At 41.4% G+C, this 22,664-nt stretch overlaps 1 protein-coding gene and 1 non-coding gene across 2 annotated transcripts in view; one reads left to right on the top strand and one right to left on the bottom strand.

The window, feature by feature from the left end:
- Tbck (TBC1 domain containing kinase) overlaps positions 1-22,664 on the top strand; it is a 153,316-nt gene that overhangs the window by 86,415 nt on the left and 44,237 nt on the right. The window contains exon 23 of the mRNA XM_032897303.1: positions 6,188-6,366. Within this exon, the coding sequence (XP_032753194.1) occupies positions 6,188-6,366 (179 nt within the window). The remainder of the gene's footprint in view (positions 1-6,187; positions 6,367-22,664) is intronic.
- Positions 19,207-19,337, bottom strand: LOC116897549. The gene has a single exon (XR_004387563.1). It is a non-coding gene; the product is annotated as a small nucleolar RNA SNORA17 (small nucleolar RNA).

The raw sequence follows: 22,664 nt of genomic DNA, 5'->3' as shown, positions 1-22,664 counted from the left end.
TGATAAGCAGGAAAGCACATGGTATTATATGCAGTTTAGGAAAATCATTCAGTCATTCAAGTTATGGCGTGGATGATGAGGTGGACGCCCTCAAAAGCTGTTCACTGAGAAGTGGGAAGAGAGTTTCCAAGAGTAAATTTAAAAATATAGTAAAAGTTTTTATGGAAGGGCTCTTTACCAAAGAGCAGTAGTGCTCAACCTTCCTAATGCTGCAACCTTTAATACAGATGTAATGACCCCAGCTACAGAGTTATTTTTGTTGCTTCCTCATAACTGTAACTTTGCTACTGTTATGAATCACATAAATAAATATATGTGGTTTCTGATGGTCTTAGGTGTCGCTGTGAAAAGGCCATGTGACACCCAGAAGCTTGCCACCCACATGATGAGAACTGCTGATCTAAAGACATTAGATGATGATAAAGATGCTATGGACCTGAGGGTCTGACACAATTTTCTGTGAAGGGGTACTTCGTGGTGTGCAGTGTTTATTTTGTTTGTCATAGTCTCTGCTCATAAGTTATGCCTGTTCCAGTCTATCTTCTGGATAGACTACTATTACTATAGTAATTTTAGGATATTTTCATGTCAGCAGACATCAGAACTTACAGTTCATCCCACCTTTTTTTTTTTACAAACAAATTCTACATTTCAGAATGTTAATTGTTGAAAGACTACTGCACATATGAGCACACAGACATGACAGTGTGCACAAAGCCTTCACGGTTTCAAGCCAGACTGCCAGCAAGGAGAAGGTGTCTGCAGTTGGTAGCTGCTGGGAGAGGGAGAGGGTTTCCTCAGGGAGGTGATGCCATGTACAGTACCAACCACACTCAGCGCCTGGCCTCATGCCCAGGAGAGGTTGGTCAACACAAAATGAACTTCTTGTACTTTTGTGCTTTGGTTTGGTTTGGTTGCTTTCCAAGAAAGAACATGAATTTGGTGGGTTGGGAGTTGGGGTAGAATCTGGAAGAGTTTGGGAAGAAAAAGGATTTTGATCAGGATATACTATATTGCATGAAATTCTCAAAAAATAAATAAAAACATTAAATATAAAAAATAGTTGTTGGAAGAAGTTAATTATCAGATTGAAATCGCCCATATCCTAACATTTTTGTAGTATGAGAAATGAAGCTCTAAGCTCAGAGAGATGGCTCAGCACCGCTGCTCTTGCAGAGGGCCTGGACTCCATTCCCAGTGCGTCATGGTGGCTCCCGACCATCCGCAGTTCCAGTTCCGGGGGACCCAGTCTCTCTCCGACCTCCATTGGCAGGAGGAATGCACACAATGGCACACATACACGCATGTGGGAAAAGTTTCTTTAAAATAAGGCTTTTCAAAAAAAAACAAACAAACCCGAAGGTTTGTGCAGTTAACAGTTACTATGCAGTTCTAATCCAGTGTCTACACACTTCAAACAGAAGGAAAATGTGTAAAATTGTTTTTATTTTTTTTTCTTTAGGAAAATTTTCATGAAATGTATAGATTTGAATTATCTAATTCAATGCATTGCAACAGCTGTCTGCAATATATGTCAATCTCACCCTAGAAGATACAGAGAAGTCTTATAGCCACAAATTCTTCCCTTCTACTTACTAATAGATATGCGCTTCTCCCATAGCAACCAGCATCTTCCTTACCTCATTCTGTCAACCTACAATGGCTTTAATGGTTGGGGCTTTATTGCCTGAGTTGTTTGTTTTTGTTTTTATTTTTATTTTAATCTTAATGAGATGAACTGAACTCAGGTGAACTGAGGAGCTGGAGTTAAACTTGTGAATTATGGCAACAGTACTAACTGAAAAGACTAGTCAACCTTTAATCATTACTGAAATAACATTAGAAAGACAGGAAACGGAGAAAGACCCCTCTCACCCATGTTGACTACTTTCATGCGGAGAAGCCAGGCAGGGGATGGATGGATGAGCATAGCCAGGGCCTTCAGGTGCTGCCAAGAGCTGTCACCTAGCAAATGGTCTCTCTTGGTTTTAGGAACTTGAAGACCACACAGGGGTTTACTCAAAAGGACCGGAAATGGAAAAGCACTGGGTCAGAGTGGACAGGAGTCTCTGTTCTTCTACACGGGTGACCTCAGACATGCCCTGAAAGGTCTGTGCTAGTGAGGCAAACCCCAAGTAAAGGAGCCTGGACTGAGAATGTAGAGATGTGTAGGAGTGCAGCCAGCACACACAGTCAGCTAATAGAGTTTGAATTATCTTAATTCCTTCACTGGCTTTCCGTTTACCTTTTGAGTTATGTGCTGGTCAGGTCTGTAGTGTCTAACTCTGGTCTGCAGAGCTGAGGCAAACGTAAGATGGTTGTAAAGCCATCATTGCCCTTGCCCTCTGTGACTCACAGTGCTGCTGGTGCAGATGGCAACACACTTGTCCTAACCCCACAGTGTCAGTGTTCACCGTTGTCTTTTGAACACACTAGAAAAGTTGCAGCGAGTCTTCTCACAGTATTTCCATGCTCGCTGCTCTTCCTTCCTCCTCCTTCTCTTACATTTCCATTTACATTCATCAATTTGCCTTGAGTAATTCTCCTTTTAACCTTTGACATGTTCGCAATTACATTGGTACCCTTATCTCTCAAGTCCAATATCTAGATCATTATTACTCCATTCCTTTTTGTTTGTTTCTCCATCATGACAACCGAATTACATTTTCTGCTTTACAAATTATTGTTAATTATATAGTTGGTATTGATAAACATAAATTACAGTCTAGATTTTATCACTTTCCTTTAAAGAACTTGGCCTTATTACAGAGTGTTGATATCTGGTGGGTCTTATTTTTTTAATCTGGTTTAGTTCTTTATTAATGTGTGTCTGGTTTCAAGTTTTTGAAAATTCATCCAAGATTATAGCTCTCTAGATCTAATGGGAAGCTCACTCCAAATTTTGAGCAAACTCCATAATTTATGAGCCATGAATTATGTTTGTAAAGACCAGTAATACCCCTTGATACTGTAAGAACTCACTAAATAAGCAGTAGAGTAACCTTTTTCTAGTTTCATGGAGAAATATTGTTTACATTTACACCCAAACTTATACATTAGTGCTCTTTTCTTCAGTCATGTTGGGAACAAAAAATCTTGGCAGTGTTGGAATTCTCACCAACCTTAATATAGTTTTTAAGAAACCTTTTTTCTAACAAAAACTTAACTGTGTTAAGTAGATACTGTTATGATATCGTTATGAAATTTTAAAGTACCAAGATCCTGAGAGCACATAAAGAGAGTAAATCATGCCTATTTCTCAAATTTAATTGTGTCCTGACTTCTTAGAGAAGACAGTAGACCCCTTCATGACTCAGAAGGAAGAAGAGCCAACCATGAGCACTGTGGTCAACCACGCTCAGGCAGAGTGAAGATTCAGAAGGTGTGCTGCCGCCTGTGTACTCTCTCACGGGGCTCCTATCAAGATGAAGTAAATCAAGAAGTAAATGTCTTCCTCCATTCCAAAGAAAATTCATATACAGGGGAGCCAAAAAGAACCCTGCATACTAGTGAGAGAGTGCCCAGACATCCGGCAGTCAGCAGACCTAAGCAGCCATTGTTCCCCTCAGGACAGGAGACGCAAGGCTTCAAGAGAGACAGCTTTTTAAATCTGACTTTGCTCATGTAGGAAACATGAGATATGTGTTTATCCTGTTAATGATATTTCAGTTTTTCTGAGAGAGATGAATGATACCGATGGGTGAACATGAAGAAAGTGAGAGAAAAATTATTTCACTCAGGCACAAAAAGTCTTCTAGTCTTGATTCAAACCTGAGAGACCTTAACATGGGATTCGTGCTTTATTTACAAATGGAAGATTTTCTTTTAATACTGGTACTATGGACTAGAGATTAGTCTATAAAAATGATTGCACATGTGATAGTTTATAAGATATGCTTGCATTGTGTTTTAATTATGGGAAGGTTGGTAGATGGACAAGTTAGGTGACTGGAGAAAGGAACAGCCATGGTGGAATGGGGTGGGAGCTCCGCAGCCTTTCAGGGTTCAGCGCACATCATGCTGAGCGGCAGAGTTCTTGCAGTCAGATGGAGACTGGCATTTTCCTTTGCGGTGGCGGTGGAACCGTGCTGCTGGCATGGATCACTGACTTGATTTGAAGCTTTGGCTGGATGACAGATATGTCAGACTGATTTGAAGACTGGAGATGCAAAAACGTGACTGAAATTCTTTTTCTTAAGGGACTACATAGTGTTAAGTATGCAAAATTTATATATCTGTTCATTTCTCCTCTTTAGCTATTAAATATTTAATCTCAATTATTGTAATTGAAAGTTTTCTAAAATAAATTGTTCATAGTTCTTTGTAAACATGTAGACACAGCTCTTAAAATTTTAAATTTGTTTGTAATTGGTGTTTGTTTTCGGGTTGATAATGGTAGAAAATTTTAAAAACACATTTCACTGTATTGCTGTCACGTTCAGATAAATTCACTTACACTCAGTTCTTGTTTAATTCTTTATCTAATAATATGTGAGGAATAACATGTGGAGTGTGATTCTCAAATCTACCTCTTTGTGCTGGAAGTAACCAGCTGTGAAGTTGCAAAGATAAAGTAATGTATAAGTGAATGGCCGATCTTTCCAGAAGTGCTGCTTCTATTCCACACCTAAATGGGTCAGGACGCCTGTGTGATCCCTTAGGAGCTCAGACATCCTGCCTGAGCAGCACACCCAATAGCCACTGTGCATCCTAGTGTCTTAGCTCATTCTTCCAACAGAAATGGCTAGAGTAGGGATGACCTGGGGTTTGGGATCATTGTGAAAGTTAAATGGACCAAGAACATACAATAGAAAGCCATGTTAGGTAGTAGGGACCCAATAAATGCTGTTTTCCCTTTTCCAAAGATTCTCCACTTTGTGATGGCAGACAGTCCCAAATCCATACAGCACGCATGTGTTAGCGCTCTATCTCTACAATGAACACTTGAGACACACAGCTTCAAAAGAGGAGAGACTTGTGTCAGCTCACAGATTCGGAGCTTTGGGTCTGGTTACTTGACTCTGCTGCTTTTGGGCCTTCGTGGGGAGGTTGAACATCAGTGGCAGGAAACACAAAGCTGAGAAAATAGCAAACGAAAGCAAGAGGAGGGGAGGGGATTAAATAGCCTTCCAGCCCTGCCTGCCACCTTCTGCCAGCTCCAGGCAGAAGTACGCTTTGTTATTTAAGGGCATCTCTGTCTAGTCAGGTCAGTAACCACACAGCATGCACCAAATCTAGTTCACGCCTGTCTCCACATCTCTGGAAAGACAGCAGGAACCTTAGCCCTATGTATTTAAGTGCACGTCTTTAATCTGTCGCTTATCTGAATCAATGTGATGGAACTGCAGACAAAAGGAGAAAGTTCCGTGTCCTGCTTTTAGGGATGAATAGGTCAGCGCTAGCCAGTGCTGGACCCATCTCCGTCATCTGCGATCTCACTGCTGGGCCCCACCTTCCTCATCTAAAGATGGCTAATTCTCCATCTCTCCATTGTTGGCCTCCTGGCTACAGTCCAGTCAAAAACAGTGACTGGCAGAGTGATGAACACATGCATTGCCTCTGCCTCAAAGCTGAGGAAGCAAAGGAAATAAATCCACGAAAAAAATTCTTTTTAAAAATCATTTTAAATCATTGAGTACATTTCATCTCTACATACAAGCTCATTTAACTCAAGAAATTATAAATGATGGGAAATGCCTAGATTGGTGTTTTGATCACCTTTCTCTGAATATATTATATTTTAGTTACTAAACAGCAGTGCAACTTATAGTGTGTTTTACTACAATCCGTGGTTAGTCAATATCTGAGGCTTTGGTCTAACTTCCTATATCCAAGCCCCTATTTTAGGGGCAACATTTATTAAAGGGGAAACATTTATTAAAGTAAATGTATCAAATTGTTAAATGAAACAAATTTTATGGTATTTAGATGATATATTGAAATCCATAGACATTCATACATATATAATGTCAAATAAACATGTATGTATTTAAATACAGATATGATGATGTAATATTAACTAAATATCCCTAACCTTTCCAATCACTAATGTGCACATTAATATCTACATTGTTTTTGTTGCGTTCCTTTCTATTTAGTTTTCATCTCATACAAATTTAGAAAAAAATTCTATTAACAATGCAGTCTAAATTCTATGGATTTTTCTCTCTTCTTATTTTCAACCTAGAAATTGACATTGAACGCTGCGTGCGAGAGTCGGTCAATCTGTTTTGCTGGACTCCTAAAAGTGCTACATACAGACAGCATGCTCAGCCTCCAAGGCCGCCCTCTGAGAGCAGTGCTGTCCGAAGCTCATCAGCGCCTTACTTCTCTGCCGAGTGTACTGATCCTCCAAAGACAGACCTGGTGAGTATTAGCAGACTTGGTAAGGGATGGACGGTTGGTATGTCCAGCCACCATTGGTGTTCATACTACTGTCACTCATGTTCTTTCAATGCAGTAATTTCCTAGTATGCAGTTATGTCCACGTAGTTAATTCAGAAGACCTCTGTCTCCTTTGACGTACAGTACTGAAGGTTGTTTGAACATATTCCTCCGATGACATGTTTCGTCTTATTTTCTACATTAGCATACTACCTAGTAATACACCAACTTGTTATATGCAGTCACAGAAGCAAAGGAAGATTCCTTAAAATACAGCAATGTTAAGAGTTGTTGATATAATATGAACTCATTTGTTCATAACCATTCTCGTTAAATTTACAAAATGAGTTCAACCTAACTTTTATTTATAACTTCAATGCTCCAAAGATCCCAATTTTATATTATCCTAATTATTTTCATGAGACTGGATTTCAGTTAATGTGCATACATTGTTTTAATGATAGCCAGGTGAATTAATAGGGTAGTAAGGTATAAAAAGGAACACTCTATGATAAGACATTTCAAACTTTATCTCTTAAAAAATATTTTCATAATTAGATGTTTTTGTAGTTGTATATTTTTTGCATGAATCTACCTTTTTACCACTTTACACTTCCTATGATTTTTTTTTTAAGTTTCAAATACCTGGACGCATCTATGTTTTCCCACTTCCCATTTCAGCCAATTTGTATATCTTAACAACAGACAGAGATCTGGGTGAGGAAGAGGCACCAGGCACCAGCTCCATGGATGTATATGAGAAAGGTTCTGATAAGTTACTAAGGGCTCTCAAGAGATAAGAATAAGAACCTACAGTAGGAAATAAATACTTTCATTAGTCTCCTAAGGGTCAAGTAGGCCTCCCAAGGGGAGAATTGCCATTTATTGGGATAAAAGGTAAATATTTAGTGTTACTCTAAAATTATGTTTTAATTTTATATGTATGAATGTTTTGCCTGTTTGCATGTTTGTGTACCACATATGTGTCGCATACCCTCAGAGGTCAGAAGGCGTCTGATCCCATGGAACATGAATTACAGATGACTGTGAGCCACCAGGTTGGTGCTTAGACTTGAACTCCAGTCGTCTGGAAGAGCAGCACATGCTTCAAACCACTGAGCAGCTCCACGGCCCCTGTGTAAAATATGTTTAATCTAAGATTTGGTCCCCTTTCCTATTTTGAGGTGCAAATTTAAACATTGATAGAAAGGAAAGTAGATAGAGAAATCTGTGCTGCATATTCCTCAAAATAGGACAATCCCAAATTCGACTCATGTAACGTCCCGCTGTCCTGTTAGTCTTTTCGTTTTCATTGTTGTTGTTGTTGTTGCTGCTGCTGCTGCTGCTGTTGTTAAGGTAGGGACTTACTATGTGTCCTGGCCACACAGTGAAGAACTCACAGTGATCCTCCTGCCTCCACCTCCTGGGTACTGGACTTAAAGTCCTACACTCCCATGCCCAGCTTGTGTAGGGTTCTTCGTTCTTTTGCAGCAGGAGAAACGTGTTTACTGTTTCATAGAGTTGGCTTCAGATTCAGCCCTGCTTGGTGTTTCCTCACGTGAGCACTGAGTAATCCACAGCTGCGCTTACCTGTTTGTAAGTGCAAACACACGTGGTACTGCCCTTATTTTTCTTGACAAAATACAGAGACACTCAAAGAACGAAGATTGACTTTTGGCTTGCAGCTTCAGAGGTGCTGGTCTGTTATCTCAGGGTGTAGAGTAGAACAGAGTGGTTCATGTGATGAACCAGGAAGCAGGAAAAGAGGGTAAGACCGAGGTCAGGTAAGACACAGCCCTAGCTTGGCCCTGCTGCTGTCCTTCCCTCCTCTCAATAACGCCCGCATATGAACCCCACCATGGTTTAATTCATTCATTAATCAGAAGCTCTTGCTCTACTGCCCATCTCTGGAATGAGATGAGCATGCTTCACTCTGTTCTATGCATTTCTTAGTCCAGGCAAGTTGGCAAGATTATCACATCATAATACTTAGGCTTACCCAAGTCATTTAACAAATAATGTGCACAGTATCCAACTCCATGTATGATACTTACCAAGGACTTAAACTACTAACCATTTTTCTTACGTGCTTGGTATCTAAAGGCTAAACAGTTCAGCATTGTAAACTATACAGAGCTTTAGGACACTGATCCTCTGAATCTGAGGTACGTGTGTGACAGAGGCCGTGTTCTTGGGTTCCCTTGTCTTCACAATGCTGGCTGCAGTGCTAACACTGTACGTTCAAAACTCAAAACAGTTAGACAGTGGGGAGAGTTGGCGGCTGCTATCTAAAGAGGGAGTCTTCCTGGCAGTTTTACCCTAGTAATTTCAGTTTAAAATTTCACTTTGACCTTTACTTCTTAGTTCTAATACCATTCTGACTTTTAAGCCACTAAAGAATTGCCAAAAGAATTATTTCATGTTCTGCCAAGATCTCTCCCATCCAGCTTTTCCTTAAATAGTAAAAAAAAAAAAAGAAAGATAGAAAGAAAAAAAAAGACAGTCTGCTTAAGAATTTGGGTCATAGTTTTCTAATTGAAGAAAACAGTAAGTAAAGGTATGAAATGTTGATGACTGTGATAACATGGATTTTCATTTGGGGGTGTGAATGCAGAGATCGGAGGTCAACCTTGGTTAGTGTTGCATCATATTTTTGGTGGGGCTGGAGCTTGCCAGCTTTAGCCCAAGCTAGCTCACCTCCTCTATCCACACTGCCAGCGCCAGGGTTACAAATGCACCACAAGGGCTAGCTCCTCAGACGCTTCCTGATGGCACTCGCTCCTTCTCCTTCGGTTTGCACAGCAGCATTAGCCAGCTGCGCTCTCCCAGCCACAAGGCTGAAATGGGTGGGTTTTTCTTTTTAAACTGAACGTACTTTTTAGAAAAAGATGGTAGCTAACTTTTAGATTTTTTTAAATCTCTTTAACAAATTTGATCAGCATATCAATTTATTTATAAGTATTATAACTTTGTTATATGCAGTCTGTAATAAGCAAGAATTGTTGTTTTTCACAATAACACATGTAGTAGACCAAGATTTTAAAAAGTAAGTTTTGTTTCATTTGTGTAATGGTAACTTCTTGATATTGTCATGAGCAAAATAGAACATACACCAAATAGTCTTCAGTGTATAAAGCAATGCTTTACATGCTGATTAGACTCTTTTAAACATCTTTATACTTTATGATGGAAAAGCTTCTAAAAGTCAAAAATAAACAACTAGTGTGTAAAATTTAATCTCACAATAAACTTTATATAATTTGAACAATTGAAAAATAGTCCCACTGGGCTTTAAAGTTTGCAAGCTTTAAGGGACATTTTCTTCCCTTACACTCATCTCTAACATGTTTTATTTCCATTTAAGGGTTGAAATGAACTAATTAATTCAGTATAACGTACAAACTGCTATTTTAGCAAATTTATTGTAAAACGCTTAGTGCCCTGGGTAATTCAAGTGTATACGTTAATTTATTTCACACAGTACTCCGAAGTCAAAGCTTCTCAAGATTTTACTGTTTTTTTTTTTTTCAGTTTTACTAGGTTATATCAGCATGTACAGTGACTTGTATACTCTTAAATAAAGTGGATGGCTTCATAGTACAGTGCAAGGAAAACACAAGTTTGTGATTTCTCCTTGCTAAAGTATCCAGAGTAAAATACTGACCTAAAGTCCAGCTAAGCCTCATTTGACTAGAATGCTCAAATCAGCAGGTGACAGAGCCCTTGTGTTTGCATCTTTCCTAGACTGTATGTGTCCTCTGCATATGTTAGTCCTCAGCCCCTGGCTTAGTAGGGAAATGACCATGCTGCATCCTTTAGTGGAAGAACTCACTTTGTTTCCATTCATTGTTACTGCTATGTAAGGAGTCACTGTCTGCTATTTCTCTTCTTGATAGCTTTCTATTTTCCTTCCCTGTTCATCTTTGTTGTTTGATAATGCTTGACATAGATGTATAGATGTGTGTGTGTGTGTGTGTGTTTGTGTATGTTTGTGTGCGTGCACGTGATATAGATGTGTGTATATGTGTCTACACACATAATAAATAGTAAATAGGTGACTTATTTAGCTCTTCATTTCTAAGAATTTCAAAAATCTGTCGCAATTATCTTTCTAATTTCATTTACTGGGTTAGTTTTTGCTCATGGATTTCATTAGGCCTTTAAATGACTAAAATGTTCTTTACGGTGTATGTCATCTGTGCAGGTGAAATCAGTTACTAGAGCTCGATGTGTGCCTTTAGAGACACGGTACCTTGAGTTTTCATATTTCCTGTACTCCTGCATAGGGATTTTTTCTATCAGATGGGTCAAACTGAATACAATCCTCTCTGTATTTCTAAATCGGGGCTATAGTGTAGTTTCCCTGTAGCTCCTCGGGCTGTGGTTAATGACTCAGAGTTCAGTGCACACTGAGATGGAATCAGAAGCCTCTGTCCTACAAGCCACACAAGTGTGGACACGAGCTCAAGCAGGTATAGTGCTGACAGCCATGGCGGGAGACACTCACCTACAGTGGGAATAGTGGAGCCTATCAGGTAACCACAGCTGTGTAGCAAGGCCCTCTGACACTGGCAGCCCTAGCAGTGGTGAGAATGCTGGAGCACTTGCCCTTCAGTCTGACAGTGGCCTGGGTCCAGATATCATTGGTAAAACCCATAGCAGTACCCTGTGTGCTCACACAGAGCCCTAAGTTTACTAGATTGTTAGACAAAGTGTAGAAATGATGGTTGTACAAATTGAGTGGCAAATGGAAGCCATGGTGTTTGCTGGCAGCAATGCTTGTCAAGGCTCTTGTCTTGCCTGGTATGAGCACCCAAGGTTGGAGTGACAACTGGATCTAGGGGTTTTTGCTTCTTTAGAAGCAGTGTTTGCTGCTGTAAGGTAATGGTTGGGGCTTGAGTTGTTCAGGGCCCTGTAAACCAGGTGGCAGTAGAAACTGTAGAATTACCTGTAGCATGGTATAGTAGGACCAAGACAACAAGAAACAGCCGCACACTTGGCCTTGGTCCTGCCACTTACATGAGTTCACAGGGAACTAGGCAGAACCTCGGGCTTAGAAGCAGAGAACTGTAATCACAGTGATACCTTCTATCCCCTCTGTATAATGGTTCTCTCCTACAGTGCAGCTCACACATTGTCCAGGTGGAGTTTACAAGGTATCTATGCATTTTCTATCAGTATAGCATAATGTCTGTGAAGTCCCAACAATAGGAATATCTAGGAGTTTATAATTCCGAGAGGAGTTAAAATCAAACATTAGGTCACATCTCAAAATAGCCCCTGACTGTAGCACCTTAGGTGTTGAATGTATGATACATGAGACTCTTTCCAAATTCAGTATAACTGCACAGATTTCATATTTCTTATGGACTACAAGTCAGTGTCCTCTGCAGGGCTAACTTGATGGTCATGAATTCCTATACTGTGCTTTTTTTTTTTAATGACAGTTTAGCTAGGTATATAAGAGTGGGCATGCAATTGTGACCTTTCAGAGTTTGAAATATAACTGTCTAAGCCCTTGCTTTTATGGTTTAAACTGAAAGTCTGTTGTTAATCTGATGGGCTCTTCTTAGTCTGCAGCTTGACATTCTTTTCTACAGTATATGTAACTATAACACATTAGAGATTGACTTCATTCTTATATCCAGCTGTTTACATTCTCTTGGAAAATATTGGAACCCTTGAATCTGTCCTATGATAATTATAACCATTATTTTGAATTCACCTGGAATTTTGTCTGAGTCATTTTGATCAAGGTTCAGTAGTTTGTAGTTGACAGCTTTTGGAGGAAACAAATTTTGTTGGTCTTTCATGTTCCTTGCTGTTTTGTTCTAGGATCTGGGTTAGGTTATTGCTTAAAGATTTGTTGCTGTTGATCTTTTTTTCTTTTAATTCAGTATGTATCTCTTCTTTCAGTGGATGTGTTTATAGTGTTTAGGAGAGTCTGGGTTATAGTACAGTTGTGGTGACATTTTCTTCTGGTAGACTAGCATTCTAGTCCACAGGCTGATTCCAGTCTGCTGGTGTGGAGTGAGTGCTTTCACAGCAACAGTCACTACCCAGTAGTTAACTCTGGGTAATAAACAGAGTATCAGGTAACTGGAAACAGACAGTACAGGTTAGTTTAGGAAGTAATGGACTCCATTGGTACTACCTGTGCTAATGCTTAGTATGAGGGAAAGGAAAGGAAAGGAAAGGAAAGGAAAGGAAAGGAAAGGAAGGGAAGGGAAGGGAAGGGAAGGGAAGGGAAGGGAAGGGAAGGGAAGGGAAGGGAAGGGAAAGGAAAGGGTGAGAAATCATCATGAATCAAGTGAGAAATATTGGGTTGTTAGAGGGATGTAGAGGAGAGACATTCATGGGAGTGGAAATAATTGAGACAGAAGAGAAAGTGGGCAGATGTGTGGGAGCTTTGGCTAGCATTAGACTTTTAAAGAGAGGTAAGGGTATGTACCCAGATATTGTAAACCAAGACAGTGTCTGGGCTTCAGGAAATAGACAATAAGAGGGATGGGTATGAGAGAGAGAAAGGAAGAAAGGGAGAAAGGAGAGAAAGGAGAGAGAGAGAGAGAGACAGAGAGACAGAGAGACAGAGACAGAGACAGAGACAGGAACGAAGAGAATCATTAGAAAGGCACTAACAAAGGACTGAAGCTCTGAGTGCCCGAAGAAAGAATGGAAACAGGCGACCTTGGGAGGAAGGAGGTTGGGAGGACCCTCCAGAATGTACCAGAGCCCTGGGAGGTGAGAGACTCTCAGGACTCAAAGAGGTGGCGGGGGGCATTAGATGAACTGCCCTACAGTGGGGAAGGGGAACTTATTAAACCCACCTCCAGCAGGAAGACAGTGAGGGATGGGGTTGCTATCCCACAGTCTGACCCATAATTCTTCCTATCTGGAAGAAATGCAGAGATGGAAATGGAGAAGAGCCTGAGGAAAAGAAAGTCCAGAGACAGACCCAAAGTGGGATCCAGCTCAAGGGGAGACCCCAAGACCTGACACCATCACTGAGACTATGGGGTGCTCATAAAAAGGAACCTATCATGGCTGCCCTCCGAAAGATCCCACAAGCAGCTGAAAGAGTCAGATGCAGATATGTGCACCCAACCAATGGACAGAAGCTGCTGACCCCTCTGGTTGAATTAGGGAAAAGCTGGAAGAAGATGAAGAAGGGCAACCCTGTAGGGGGACCAGCAGTTTATATTAACCTGGACCCTGAGATCTCTCAGACACTGGATCACCAGCCAGGCAGCATACACCAGCTGAGATGCGGCCCCCAACACATATGCAGCAGAGGACTCCTGGGTCTGGGTTCAGTCAGAGAAGATGCACCTGACCCTCAAGAGACTGGAGGCCCCAGGAAGTTTAGAGGTCTGGTGGGGGGGGGCATCCTTGGGGAGGCATGGGAAGGAGGTATAGGATGTGGAACAGTCAGAGGTGGACTGGAAGGGGAATGAAATCTGGAGTGTAAAAATAAATAAAAAATTTTTAAAAAGAAAGGCACTAACATTACGGGATAATATTGGCCTCCTATGCCCTACTGTACTGTGTAGACAAGACTTACCTGTAGAGAAAGGTAGAAGATAGTGGACTCTCAGGGAGATGAGTAGCTGGAGTAGGGGAGGAGATCTGGACAGAGATGTTGAGAAAATGAGCTCACTGGCCTGAATGCCAATCTTGTTTATTCATGGATCCACAGGCTTTTTGTTTGTTTGTTTTTCTCTCTGATCCTGGTCTAGGCTGTGCTCCACAAGCTTTTAAAGGAAGCTCTTCTTCTCCTGTGGGCTTCCAGCTTCCTTTGCATATAGGGTTTTCTTGGGTCTGTTCTGTTGGCTGTGGACTGTGGGCTGTGAACAACTAAGGCAGATTCTGCCCCACTGTGGTTACTGAGGCCCCAGTGTCAGGAATGGCTGTACGGTGCCAAGCACACTTACTGATTAATGTTTGTGTTTAGTTCCCACTTTCCCTGTTAGGACATTGGTAGAGGCCCTCGAAGTAGTTGCTGGGAAGTTCTTCTTTCAAATCCATGCTAGCACCACTTTTGCAAATTTCTTTTTGTCCAGTTTGTTTGGAGTAAAAGGCAGCAAGCAAGGCCAGTTTGGTGGTAGAGAAGGCTCACATCTGATTGGAGCAGACAGAGTGTGAACTGGAGAAGCTGCTGACTGACTAAGTCATTCTTCTTCCCTTTGTTCCCTAAGTTGTTGTCCACTCCTCCTTCTGATGGGACTCCTAGTCCTCCATGTTCCAAAGGCTTTTGTTTTGTTCTAAGAGGGGAACACTCTTTCGTTTCTCTTTCTCATCACTGAGGTGAGATTTGGATACTATTTATTCTTTTAGCCGATATTTCTTGAGCACATGCTCAGTACCTGATTCATTTCACGTCAGTGTGGACTGTATCTGGTCTAAGTACCATGGTAAACACATGGACATGAAGAAAGTTGATTTGGAATCAGGGAACAAAGAGGAAGGAAACCTGCAGCGTCTGTCATGCCTCATTTACAGCTGTGTTCTTCATTTTCTGAGCCCAGTTGTTATTTAAAACGGAGCTCCTCAAGTCTAGAGTTAGCAAGATCTTTATCATTTTATATAAACATCCTTTCTCCCAGTATCAGTTCCAGATTTGGGATATCACTTAATTCAGTACACCAGAAAACTATTTTGGCAGATGGAAATAATGTATCAGGACGGGATGAAAACAAAGCATGTATTACAGTGTAAGGTGAACTAAAAGTTAGCCCAGATACTTTGTGAAATGAGACTTGAACATTGCAACCAAATAACTTAAGAATATGCTCACTTTCCAGGTCAAGGAACTGTCAATTAGGGGTGCGTGTTTGTTGTTGCTTTTCCCGTGAATCTTCATATGCTCCTCATTTTTTAAAACATCTAATTGTTTCCTTGCAGCCATCTAAAACATAGAAATTATAGTTGGTATTTTTCACTATCTCTTTAAACATGGGCTTTTATCATTTTGTGAAATTACCTTGGAGAAATGCAAACTTGTACCGGCATATCAAAGTGCATGCTGTCTGGGTTACAAACCCTCAGTGTGGTCACTCTGAGTCATCGCACTCTCTTCCCACTCTATGCAAGTATCTTCTGCATACAGCCATGTCCTGTAAATGCCACAGTGAAATGAGCAGAGAAAACAAGTCCAGGGTCAGACAAAACATGGACCAGGAGAGTTATAGACAACATTATGTTGGTGAGGATTGGGGTGGGGTGGTAGAAGCAGAACTATGATAGAGTTCTTAATGGAAAACAAAAGAAACTATGACTTGTTTTGTTTGTGGCATAAGTAACAATTGGCGTGATATAGAGTATCGGAACCAGGGCTGGTCCAGACTGGCAGCTAGCTGATGTGAGAGGGGCTTGTCTCCACAGCTAGCTGATGTGAGACAGGGGCTTGTCTCCACAGGCAGCAGGCAGTTCTCACAGCATCATCAGCACATGCATATGGAGTTGCAGGGAAGGCTGCTGTGGTGACAGTTTTCCTGAGCAGCCTGATTTAATTCAGTGTTGATTTGACACAGCTCTTCCAATCCTGTTTTCCACCACCAGCGAGTCTACAGAATACATTTTCTTCGGGGAGCGTGATGGGCACAGTAGCCTGACTCCAGCTAGCTAATGAATATCTGAGGTCTTGCACAGAGATGTTCCTTACACAACCTCAAAGTTCAGGGGTGTCATTTCATGAATCACTGGCATTCTGTGACATTTAAAGGGAAATAGATTCTGGCACAATTCTACAGACCGGGTGCCAGCAAGAGACACCATTATACACAGGATCCAGGAAGCCTAATGATTTTCAAATTCCAGGGCGTAAGTGTCCCTTTATTCAGGCTCCCTCAGTGCTTCATATAAGAAATCCATATAAGTAAATAAAAAATTTTGGTGACGTCAATTCAAAAATCACACTTAAACCTAGGTATATCATTTCAATTTTGATGTTTTTTTTAGCCTGTTTTGTACACAGACTAACACAGACTAAGGCCACAATGAAAATTGAAACCAGAGCTTTATCTGCAGCTCTCAAACCTGAGAGAGTGCATGTCAGATGAGTTATGATTCAGAAGTCCTACAGGAATCAAACAAAACTAGCACTTACCAAGGGACAATCAAGTCCAGCGAACAAACAAACTTTTTATTTATCAAATGGCTTGTTTAATGTGAAGATGTTTATTTTCTTGGACAAGCTAAATTACTGCTTTTGATTCTAGATCCCCCATTATGGCAAACCAGACTTACATGCATATTTTTGTTATTTTTCGATTATATCATCTTTTAAGTTTCTTTTCCCATACCAAGAAGCTATTAAAATCCTAATTGCACTACAGATAGGAAATTTTGATATGTAATTGTTTGAAAAAAACAAAGTGTGTCTTTTTGTTTCTTAGCATTCCTCTTAAGTTAATTGTAGCATTGCAAAGCGTTAAACCCTTTTCATTGAACGTATTTGACTTGTGTCTGTGTAAGTGTGGACAGGTATACCTCATGCACATGTTGAGATCAGAGGACAACTGCAGGAGTTGATCTCCTTCCACCATATGGGTCCCAGGTATCACCAGTAGCAGGGGCGGCAGCAGCCACCTTTATCCACTGAGTCATTTCCAGCCTGCATATTGAGATGCGTCCACATCTTGAGCTGTTTATAGCACTGTCAGTGCTTTGGGCTTTAACTTTGCATCTATGTGCATGCGTTCAGTTTTCCCAGCACAGTTTGTTGAAGGGGCTCTTCTCTGCAGTGTACCCTTTTCACCTTTTTGTCGAAAACTAGGTCTATAGTTATGTAGACTTACGTCTTGGTCCTCTAGTCTATTCCACTCGTGCTTGTATCTGGTTTTCTGCCAATGCTATGCAGGTTTTTCTTATGGTTTTGGGGTGGGAGGAAAGGGCTTATTTCCCACAATTCCATATCACAGTCCATCCTCAAAGGAACTTAAGGCAGGAACCTGGAGGCAGGAGCTGAAACAGAAGCCATGAAGGAGTGCTGCTTGCTCTCCATGGCTTACTCAGACTGCTTTTTTATAGAACCCAGTTTTGTCATAGATGGACTTTATTGCATTGAATCTGTTCACATAATCCCTAGGACATCATGTGATTTCTGTCCTACCCTATGTATTTTAACTAATTAATTATTCTCTGCTTTTAATACAGTAGTGATTTTATTTCTATGAAAGTAAAATATGAGCATACTTAAGCATCTCATAACTTGGCAAAAAATACTTTTTAAATATTAATGGGATATATGTAGCAAATTACATGTTTGCATTTTATAGACAATTTAGTAGCTTAAAGATTTACTTCATCATAAAAAGATTGCCTGTAACTTTTAACAATATTTCCTTGTCTTGGATTGCTTATTATTACAAGTTTAACTTTTTATTCGTTGTGAATTTCACATCGTGCACCCCAGTTCCACTCATCTCCTCCTCCCCTCATACTTGCCCTCCACTCTTGCAACCTAACCCCCAACAGAGAAAAAAAATCTTAGTCAGGAAGCTGTAGTGTGTCAGAGTGTGTCCCACAGTGCACCTTTTGTCTACACCGATCTGCAGATGTTCATTGATGTGAGTCATTGGTCTGGTTCCAGGCCTCGGCTTCTGTTGCTCTATCAATCCTGGTTCCTCACTGGGATTCTTCTCAGCTGTCCTGTTGTTGCTCTGTGTCAGGAAGATCCTGTAGTTTTGGATCTGTAGGATTGACACCCTTTGACTGGCTCACCTTCAACCCACACTTCCAGGGCCAGCTCTCCTTCCCTGCCATAGGTGGTGAGGGAGAGAGGAGAACCTCTCTCTCTCTCTCTCTCTCTCTCTCTCTCTCCTCCCTCTCTCCCTTTCCCTGCCTCTCCCTCCCTCTCTCTCTCTCTCCCCTCTCCCTCTCCCTCTCTCTCTCTCTCGCTCTCTCTCGCTCTCGCTCTCGCTCTCGCTCTCTTTCTCTCTCCTACGTTGCTGCAGGGCAGACAAGTTGCTGAGCTGCCTCTCCTATGCTCACACCCTGAAGTCAGCTTACCCTCAACTCCCACAGAGGCCTGCTCTCCCAGTACTGCAGCTGGCTAGGGACAGGGGCAGCTCTCTTGCTTTCATGACCCCAAGGCCAGATTTCCTGTGATACCCAGGCAAGGGGTGGGGCTAGTTCTGCATAGCCTTCAGATATCAACATGTCCCTGGGCAGCAGCTGAGACTAGGAACGTCCACCTGGCCTTGGGTGGTAACAGACCCCACTACTACTGCAGTGCCAATGACCCAAACATGGGCCCTAGCGGCACCACAGGCCAGGACCCTACTGTGATCCCAGGTGGCATCAACAGCTACTCACATCAGGCTGTTCCTCACTACCCTCGAGTCTCCAAGTTTGCCCCTCTACATTGTGCCCACATCCTTCTGCTTCTCTCTCTCTTCCATTTCTCCACTACTTACTTGTTCCTCCTAGTGGTGCCCAGAGTCACTGAGTGCCTGGGGTAATCTCAGGAGTGATCTCAGGAGTGCTGTGCCTGCTGGTACATTACAACAGGAGGCAGGGGTAATCTAGACATGGTCTAACCCCAACCCTAGGCCTGCACAGTGCCCATCTGGACCCTCTGGTGCCATCTGGTGGTCATCTTGGGCTCACTCCTTGCCCAGGCCTGTGGGCTGTCTCAGGCTCACTTCTGCCAGGGCCCATGATCCTAGGCAGGGGTTCTTCTAGTCTCTGGCTCACTCCCTACCCTGGGAGACCTTCCAGGCCTGTGCTGTGCTGGGCTGATGATGGTTGTCTCAGGCTAGCTCCCAGTCTCGGCCTCCAGGTGCCAGACTGGTGGTCATCTCAGGCTTTCTTTTGTCAGGGAATGTTAGGCTACTAATCATTCAGATGTTCATAGGTCAGAACACTGAGTGTAGACATAGCCTCTCTCTTCTCTACCATCTACTGATGCACAGTGACATGGCGGCCTTACCTGCAGCACCTCTAGGGACTTATTGTCACATTTTAAGCTGTATTACACCAGAAGGGATATATGAAGATCTTTAGATTAACAGTTTTAAAGTTAACTATACCAATGTAAGTACTATAGTAATCACCTACACATAATAACTGACTGTTTTCATTAGAATTTCTGTTCTGTTTGGTATACTTTTGCATATAAAATAGTTTGAGTGTTCTCTTTATTGGGACAGTGTTTGTAGTGTGTTTATGCAGTACATTTAGTAATTAAATACATGTATATAATATATAGTAATGCAATCAGGGTAATAAGAATTTCCATCCCCTCAAACACTAATCATCTTCATATGTTGGAATTTCGTACTCTTCTGGTCATGTTGAAATGCGTCTCTGATCGTTTGAACCTATACTTGCCCTTCTGTATATGTAATAGAGAACCCAGAACTAATTCATCCTCCCCGGCTGGGGTTTAGTATCTCTTTACAGAACTTTTGATTCACTTCCTCTTGGGCCTTTCCAAGTCTCCAGTGACCACAGTCCCATTCCATTTCTCATGACACTGACTTACAAGTTTACAGAAATGACAACATGTGGTATCAGACTCTCTGTGTCTGACTTCCTCTCTTAGCATAATGAAACTAGTTCTGTCCATGTTACCCCAAATGGCGGTTTCATACTCTATGGTTGGGTCATGCTGTCATGGTTATATACATGCTTTCTCTGCTGACCCATCTACCCAGAGCGTTTAGATAGACTCCACATCCTAGTTATGTGAACACAGACATGCATGCGTCTTTTTGATATAAAGATTTTGTCTCCTTTGCATGTGTTCCCGGTGGTAAAATCACCACATCACTAGAGCACATCTATTTTAGTTTTCCGAGGAATACTATATGGTATTCCATAATGTCATACAATTTACACTCCCACAGCCCTTTGTCCCCATCTGTGTCATCATTTGCTATTTTTGTCTTTTTGATAACAGTCTTTCTAATTGGGATTGGATGCTATATCTTAGTGGTCTGTTGTCATTGTTTTGAGGAAGATAGAATTTCACCATGTACTCTTGTACTCTTGAGGTACTCTTGAACTCACAGCCTGCCTGCCTCACTCTCCAGTGCTGAGAATACAGACTTGTGCCACCATTTTCTCAAGCTTTTGATTTGTTTTTCCCTAATCATTGTGAGACTGGACTTTTATTTGATAGACCATCTTCTCTCTACTGGATACTAGTATCTTTGTAAAAAATATTTGGCAATATAATCTTAAATTAATTTAAATTTTTATTCTGTTTCTCTCTCTCCTCTGTGTGTGTGTGTGTGTGTGTGTGTGTGTGTGTGTGTAGTATAATAGTACCACAGTTTAGTTATAATAACTTTGTAATATGTTTTGAAGTCAAATATTTTGATACTTTTTTCCACATCCTAGATTTTTATGGCTTATCGTGGTCTTTCCTGCTTCCACATAGATATTAGGGCTTTTTGTAGTTCTATGAGAAAAGTTATCAGTATTTTGATGAGAATTGCATTAAACAATGGAATACTAACATCATTTTTGAACAATAGTAAGTGTTCTGATCCTTAAACATGGGGCATCATGGGCACTGCATGTCATTCTCTTTTTGTCTTTTTATAATCTTTTTTTAATTTATCTTATCTATAACCTATACTGTTTGAAGATTCTGTCCTAATTTCTTGACAGTGTTATGCTTTTTTTTCTTTGGTTTTTGAGGCAAGGTTTCAATATAAGTGGTTGGCCTGAAACTCACTCTGTAGATCAGACTGATCTCAGACTTGGAGATCTACCCACTCTGCCTCCGGAGTGTTAGGATTACGGTATGTACCATCAAGCCTCAGTGACAGATTTTATTGTAAAGGAATGTTGAGTCTCATTGAGTGCCCTTTCTATATCTGTTGAGGTGATTCCTCCATTCTGAGAGGTAGTGAGTCACATTGGCTGATTTATTTTTGAACCATTATGTCATCCCCAGGATGAGTCACCCAGGACCCTGGTCTTTGGTCTTCTTAATGTGGTGCCGAATTTGTTTGCTGCTGTTTTGTAGAGAACATTGGCGTTTGTACTCATGAGGGTGTGTGTAGTGTTCCTTCGTGGGATCTTTGTACGATTCTGATACTAAGGTAGCGCTGGCTCCAGAAGAAGAATTTGGCCGAGTTCTTCCCATTTCAGTTAGAGAAGACATTTAAGAGGAATTCGAATAAGTCATTTAAACATGTGTAATTAGGTCACAGAGCTTTCATGTTCTTGAGGGTTTTCTCATATGGGAGATTTTAATTATTGTTTCAGTGTTGCTGTTCATTATTTGCATATTAGATTTCCAATTTGATGTATTCGGAAGTGTATCCACTTCTTGTAGGCTTTCCACACTGTTGGTATCTAATGTGGGCTCTCAGGGTCCTTTGCGCTTCTGTGCTGTGAAAACCCTTGTTTCCCTTTGAGTCTCCGTGCTCTCCTTGTTACTCTAGCAGAACCCTTAGTTGCTCTCCTTGTTACTCTAGCAGAACCCTTAGTTGCTCTCCTTGTTACTCTAGCAGAACCCTTAGTTGGTCTCCTTGTTACTCTAGCAGAACCTTTAGTTGCTCTCCTTGTTACTCTAGCAGAACCCTTAGTTGCTCTCCTTGTTACTCTAGCAGAACCTTTAGTTGCTCTCCTTGTTACTCTAGCAGAACCCTTAGTTGGTCTCCTTGTTACTCTAGCAGAACCTTAAGTTGCTCTCCTTGTTACTCTAGCAGAACCCTTAGTTGCTCTCCTTGTTACTCTAGCAGAACCCTTAGTTGGTCTCCTTGTTACTCTAGCAGAACCTTTAGTTGCTCTCCTTGTTACTCTAGCAGAACCCTTAGTTGCTCTCCTTGTTACTCTAGCAGAACCTTTAGTTGCTCTCCTTGTTACTCTAGCAGAACCCTTAGTTGCTCTCCTTGTTACTCTAGCAGAACCCTTAGTTGCTCTCCTTGTTACTCTAGCAGAACCTTTAGTTGCTCTCCTTGTTACTCTAGCAGAACCCTTAGTTGGTCTCCTTGTTACTCTAGCAGAACCTTTAGTTGCTCTCCTTGTTACTCTAGCAGAACCCTTAGTTGCTCTCCTTGTTACTCTAGCAGAACCTTTAGTTGCTCTCCTTGTTACTCTAGCAGAACCTTAAGTTGCTCTCCTTGTTACTCTAGCAGAACCCTTAGTTGCTCTCCTTGTTACTCTAGCAGAACCCTTAGTTGCTCTCCTTACCTTTTCAAGCCCCCAGTTCTTTCACTCAGCATGCTGGTCACGGGGCATGGTGGCCCATGTCTGTCATCTCCCTGCTGTGGAGACAGACAGGAAGATCTGGGTCACCTGGGCTGCAAAGGCAAGGCCTG

The sequence above is a fragment of the Rattus rattus genome, chromosome 3 (genome assembly GCF_011064425.1).
Source record: "Rattus rattus isolate New Zealand chromosome 3, Rrattus_CSIRO_v1, whole genome shotgun sequence".
Lineage (NCBI taxonomy): Eukaryota > Metazoa > Chordata > Mammalia > Rodentia > Muridae > Rattus > Rattus rattus.
The sequence above is the reverse complement of the archived record's forward strand: the minus strand, read 5'-3'. Positions and strand labels throughout refer to the sequence as shown.